We start from the raw sequence: 5,884 nt of genomic DNA on the forward strand, positions 1-5,884 counted from the left end.
TATGGTACAAAGATCTTTATTTTGGTAAGCAGACTTATGCCATGAACTCGTAAGGGATGGGCTCCAGGAGCTGAGGCTCGTTGTTCTTGGTGCTGACAAAGTGTGCTGGCCGTGGAGCAGCAGGCTGAAAACAAGATAAAAGACAACACCACAATGAAAGAACATCAGCCAGATCTGTTATAACAGTGTCATTTTAACCAATCACACAAATTAAATACCATAATGGCCTGTGTTTTACTTCAAATAACAGTTTGGCATATCTCAACATGAATTTACATCAGGGAGTACAATGAAATACATGCCTGTCAACATGTACATTAGTACATTTAACATCCAAGACAGTAACCAATAAACACTAAATTATCTAATACCTGGCGTTTCAGCTCAACCCAGGTGCCGTTCTGCTTGGCCTCCAATTTCTGCTTCTCGTTCTCCTGAACGCGCTTCAGGAAGCTGTCTCTGCTCTTTGAGTGCTTAACGTGCTCGATACGCACATTAATTCTCTTAGCCAGGATCTTGCCCCTAAAAGTAAAACAATAATTCGTCACTTAAATGACAAGAAGCGTTGTACATTTACAAGATTTATCCATGAGTGGAATGTTTCCATATTGACAATCTGGCAAAGGCATTAATGTGCCTGTCCAGGGTGCATAAGGATGACTGCTCTCGCCCACATTAATGACCACTTAGGACACTGGATGGCCCTTATGGCAAAGTGAATCTGGGGCATTACACATTAAAAGCCTTCAGTTATATTGATAATGTATATGTAAAAATGTTAAAACTGTTAGAACACTTCTAACTGGTAGGTTAAATACTTAAATTATAAATAAAAAAACATTGTTCTTTAAAAATAAAAACAATACATCAATAAAAGTTTACATTAGGCATTTTTCCTAGATATTAATTCAGAACGTAACTTTGTAGCTAAACACTAACCAAGTGGTTTCTGTACTTGTTTGACTGTAACTTAACCTCCAGTTATCACTAGCTAGTCTGAGTTGCATTATGACATTTAAAATGTATTTTTTTCAGTGTAGATCATGTCTTGTTCAGTGAGGTACTTACTTGACTTGCTTGTTGACAATGATGCCTACAGCATGCTGTGTAACATTATAAATGCGTCCTGTTTTGCCATGGTAGCATTTATGAGGCATGCCCTTCTGAATGGTTCCTGTGCCCTGGATAAAAATGTATTTTAATAAATTACACTTGACAACAAAAAAAAAGTATACTGTAGCAATTCTTTCATTTAATAAATCTTACCTTGATGTCTACAATATCACCCTTCTTGTAGATGCGCATGTAGGTGGACAGAGGGATTGGGCCTGTTATAGAATGAAAAGCAGTGTCAGATCTAAAAATTTCTATAACTTTATGTTTGTGCTAAAGCACAGTACAAAATGAATATTGTGATATAAATTAACTCACCATGCTTGCGGAAGGGCCTGGCAAACATATACCTGGTCCCCCTCCTCTTGCCTCTGGTGTTCGTCATGATGCCTGATTACTGGGTGCAAAAGACATACAATTAAGACAAATTTCTAGAAAAGTTTGTTCTCAAGCACTTCATTTAACTATTTGATATCCAGCCACGGTATATTAAATACCATACTTGGCTTAGAGACTTTAGTCATTACTAACTGTATAATATAATTCAACATAAAAAGACAGCAAGTAAAATGTACATCGTATAGATGCAACGCAATTATTCCAATAATGAAGAACAAATAATTATAGACACTTGTGACTTAAACACATTAAGACGTCTTTTTGACAAAAGATCGTTTTAGCTCCAGCAAACATTAGTTCATGGCCTAGAAATACATCGACACCGTTTAATAAGGGACCGAACTGAAGTGACATCCTGCAACTGTCGAAGATATTTCTGTGTTCGTAATACATCGTACGAAAATACAGAAATCGGTAATATTTCTACACGTCCTTTTCATATTCATGACTCTCGCGTATCCTGTAAACGCATGGCCCACATGGAACGGACACGCTCCAGCTGGACACTATTGTACTCTTTACGGCATCCAGCGACGCTCATGCGGGCTTAATTTCGATGCCATGCCAGGTAAGATACTTTTTGGCCGCTTTGTGTGGCACTTCTGCTCAACGAAAGCGGTGTAATTAACGATTTAATACATAATGTCTGGAGCACATCTTACCCCCGGCTGCTCGCAAGATGGCGGGTACGGCGGAAAGAGAATAACCGGGTCCTGCGGTGCTTCCTTCAAAGCACGAATAGGAGGACTACTCATTTGCCTGAGTAAAAGTATCGGAGCTGTTGGTCCATGGGCAGTGATGTCATCGTCTTACAAAAACAGGGAACTTTTATTTTATTTTTTATTTTTGTACTCATTTAAACCTGTCTTAGAGAGCATTGTATGGATTGTTATAGTTTCAAAGAATCGCGTAAATTTATTTATTTTTTTAAATAAGAAGCTTAAAATTTAACCTTCATTCTAATTTGTTTAATCTAAATGAAAATAACCTTGATTAGATTATATAAAAATATATTATAATATAAATATTTTTATATTATAATTAATATAATATATATTTATTTTAAAACACAAAATGTATTAAATTAAATAGTTTTGCTATAAATTGACATTAAAAATCACATCAGTCCACAAGCTCTTTAAATTACTTTTAAATACTTTTAAAAACAGCTTTAACGGGGTTAAGTACATCAAAAGCCTTACGTAATTTGTTTTTATTACAAATTTAATTGATTAAATCGAATTCTGAAAAGTATTCCACATGCCCTCTGCTCAACTGAATACGCTCTCAAACTAGTTTACTAATTATTTGTACTACAGTATTATTTTATTCAAAATACTGACATGCATTACGACGTAGTTTTATATATTTTAAAATATATATATTTTATTGTATAATTTCTATGTAATTTCTCCCTTGTGTGTGTGGCTATATTAAATGATCTGAATGTAATCCATCAGCATGCGGTTGTCGGTGGGCGCTAAGACCCCGCGGATCTCGCGCTGGCAGGGACGCAGTCTGTCCTCACTGGGACTCCTCTTCACCTCCGCGCGGTGATTGGGTGGAAGATGGCGCTGGGCGAATGGAAATCTTAATGACAGTTTCCAAATTTGCCTCTTTTTGTACCATGGTGAGTAAATATCACTTCAATCGCGGATAATTGGTCGTCAGTACTCGCGTGATATTGTAAAGGGTCGCTTGCTGCATTAGTTTCAGTCAATCGGACTTCTTGGGTTGCCAGTTTTCCTCTGCTGCAGTTGCGAGCTATCTTTATCCGTCTGTGTGCTTGCTATGAATTTTGCCTTGGGCCTAAATAATTACTGTTAGCTGGTAGATATACGACACGACCGTATTGTCGTAACAACACAACGTTAGGCTTTTAAATTCGCCCGTCCTTGCTTATAGGATTCGCTGAAGGCAGCAAAGCAGAGATCTGCTAACTGCTGAACTGAAGTGTCATTCAGCTCGGGTTATGATCGCGAGATGTGCTTAATATGCGCGAGACAGTGACATCTAAATAATCTCCGATTGCTATTTATGTGTTATAAATGAGTACAAGCATTCAGCCAAACATTGTGTTAGGTATGGCAAACGTGAGCATCATGCTGATGTAAAATGCGTTCAGTGTACCTGTGCTTCAGTGCTAAGCTGTTGCCAGTGCGGTCACATCGTGATTTCACGGTCTCATCTCCTCTCTGCATCTCCGTACCCAGTGTGTTCCTCCATATATTATCTGCTTTATTCGCAATTTGATTGTTAAGTACATTTTTTCCCATTGTATTTGGCGTTTTTAAATGTAAAAGTGACGGCAGTGAAATGCTAATGGGTGCTAATGTAGTTGTTTTTAGGTTCACATTTACGTGTTTTTTGTGATATTGCATTTTTAAAACACTAATTTTCAATCAGTTGATCAGTGATCGTTGTAATCTTATCAAATGTGTCTTGGATGTGTATCAGACGTCTTTACCATTTACCATAGTTTCCGCCACAGTGTTGTAAGTTTCTAGAATTATAGTTAATACTGCAAAACCACAATTGATTAAAATTGTATCTTCTTCTAAAAATGTAAGAATTACTTAGTCATCTTATTTATTGAAAAATGTGGTGGTTAATACCAACTTACCATAGTTTTACTGTAGTAACAGTAACTGTATGTGGTAGAAACTGTGGTTAACCTAGTCATTTAAGACACTCTCTTATCCAATTGTATGCAGCTGTAAGTGCCTGAACAGCTGTTCACCTGTTCTGTTGCAGGGCGCCAATGCCTCCGCTTTGGAGAAAGAGATCGGCTCGGAGCAGTTCCCTGTCAATGAGCATTACTTCGGATTGGTCAACGTAAGCAAAGACATTCCTTGTTGTCTCACATTGTCTCCTCCAACCAGCGTGTTTATTGTTGTGCTCTGGAATCAGTGTGTGTGTTCTGTCTGTTTCGTTCCACAGTTTGGAAACACCTGCTACTGTAACTCTGTGCTCCAGGCTCTGTACTTCTGCCGGCCGTTCCGGGAGAAGATCCTTGCGTACAGGAGCCAGCCGCGCCGCAAAGAGAACCTGCTCACCTGCCTGGCCGACCTGTTCCACAGTATAGCCAACCAGAAGAGGAAAGTTGGCGTGATACCCCCGAAGAAGTTCATTACGAGATTACGTAAAGAGAATGGTAAGGAACACAAGCAGGAAGGGATTGTATTCAAATTCAATTGAATTCTCAGTTTCACTGTGAATTTAGATGCTAGTTCTAGGTCAGAAAATGAATAGGTGCAAGCCCAAGAAGTTGTTCTTACGGTGCATTGAAGGAAACAAAATAACTAATAAACAATTAACAATTTTTTGTTGTTGTTGTACTGGTACAACAGCTGCATCACATTTACTAAATCTATATAATTTATGCATAGTATCTAACAAATAATTAATTAATTTGCATAAAGCAAACCACGAATGATGAGACGTTAGCTACAAATTAGTTAACTATAAGTTTTTTCATGTACAAAACTGCTAATACTTTATAGTACAGTCCCGTTAGTTAACGCATTAAATAAAATTAATTAACAATGTAGAATTCAATACATTGGAGCGATTGTTCAAGCATTTTTTAACCATAAACTAACTAACAATGAAAACTACTTCTAAAGCATGTATTAATCATAGTTGAAGTTAAAGGGGTCATTTGATGCTTTTTTTAAAGATCATTATTTTGTGTATTTGGTGTAACAGAATATGTTGACATGCTTTAATGTTCAAAAAACACATTATTTTTCAAATACTGTACATTATTGTAGGTCCTCTATGCCCCGCCTCTCTCAAACGCTTAATTTTCTACAGAGGAAATCGCATCATATGACCCCTTTAATGTTAATTTACTAATACATTAATAAAATAAAAAGTAGCATCTGTGTAAATATTGTTTAATGGACTTGAGGTAACATGAACTAAAAGTTGTTTTTTATTAACTAATGTTAACAAAGACCAATACATATTGTAACAAATGTGTTGGCCATTGTTAGTGCATTAACAATTGTGACCTTATTGTAAAGTGTTACCAAGAAAATAAACAGATACAGCTTACGTGTTGTAGTAAATGTTGAAACTAACATGAACTGAGATTAATAAATAAAAGTATTTTTTAAAGTATTTTTTCATTGTTAGTGCATGTTAACAAATGGAACCTTTTTTGTAAAGTGTTACCACAAAAACGTAATATTTTTCAAATGCAGCACTGTAATTGAAATATCATCGTAAAACCATCTACTACTTAGTTGTTGACACATTCAACATTCATGTATTCCTTGTGATAACATTCTTTCTCCCTGTCCTCCCACAGAACTGTTTGATAACTACATGCAACAAGATGCACACGAGTTCCTTAACTACCTGCTGA

At 36.6% G+C, this 5,884-nt stretch overlaps 2 protein-coding genes across 2 annotated transcripts in view; one reads left to right on the forward strand and one right to left on the reverse strand.

Moving 5' to 3' along the window:
- On the reverse strand, nt 1-2,268 carry LOC107654220 (60S ribosomal protein L21). The gene is made up of 6 exons (XM_016441205.1): nt 2,175-2,268; nt 1,432-1,510; nt 1,267-1,328; nt 1,069-1,181; nt 372-522; nt 1-124 (listed from the first exon to the last, which is right to left on the reverse strand). The coding sequence occupies exons 2-6, from the start codon at nt 1,496-1,498 to the stop codon at nt 35-37; spliced, it is 483 nt and encodes a 160-aa protein (XP_016296691.1). The 5' UTR covers nt 1,499-1,510; nt 2,175-2,268; the 3' UTR covers nt 1-34.
- A 661-nt stretch (nt 2,269-2,929) lies between these two features.
- Nucleotides 2,930-5,884, forward strand: part of LOC107654221 (ubiquitin carboxyl-terminal hydrolase 12A-like) — a 5,454-nt gene continuing 2,499 nt past the window's right edge. Inside the window, exons 1-4 of the mRNA XM_016441206.1 lie at nt 2,930-3,142; nt 4,267-4,347; nt 4,453-4,666; nt 5,828-5,884. The exon at nt 5,828-5,884 is cut by the window's right edge and continues 194 nt beyond it. Of these exons, the coding sequence (XP_016296692.1) occupies nt 3,095-3,142; nt 4,267-4,347; nt 4,453-4,666; nt 5,828-5,884 (400 nt within the window). The 5' untranslated portion in view covers nt 2,930-3,094. The remainder of the gene's footprint in view (nt 3,143-4,266; nt 4,348-4,452; nt 4,667-5,827) is intronic.

Source organism: Sinocyclocheilus anshuiensis, unplaced genomic scaffold (genome assembly GCF_001515605.1).
Source record: "Sinocyclocheilus anshuiensis isolate Anshui unplaced genomic scaffold, SAMN03320099.WGS_v1.1 scaffold655, whole genome shotgun sequence".
Classification (NCBI taxonomy): domain Eukaryota; kingdom Metazoa; phylum Chordata; class Actinopteri; order Cypriniformes; family Cyprinidae; genus Sinocyclocheilus; species Sinocyclocheilus anshuiensis.

Coding starts and splice junctions, on each gene's coding strand:
- LOC107654220 (XM_016441205.1), bottom strand. CDS start 1,498: ATGACGAACACCAGAGGCAAGAGGAGGGGGACCAGGTATATGTTTGCC. Junction 1,182..1,266: donor GTGATATTGTAGACATCAAG/GTAAGATTTATT, acceptor ATTTTTATCCAG/GGCACAGGAACCATTCAGAA. Junction 125..371: donor GGGTTGAGCTGAAACGCCAG/GTATTAGATAAT, acceptor TCTTGTTTTCAG/CCTGCTGCTCCACGGCCAGC.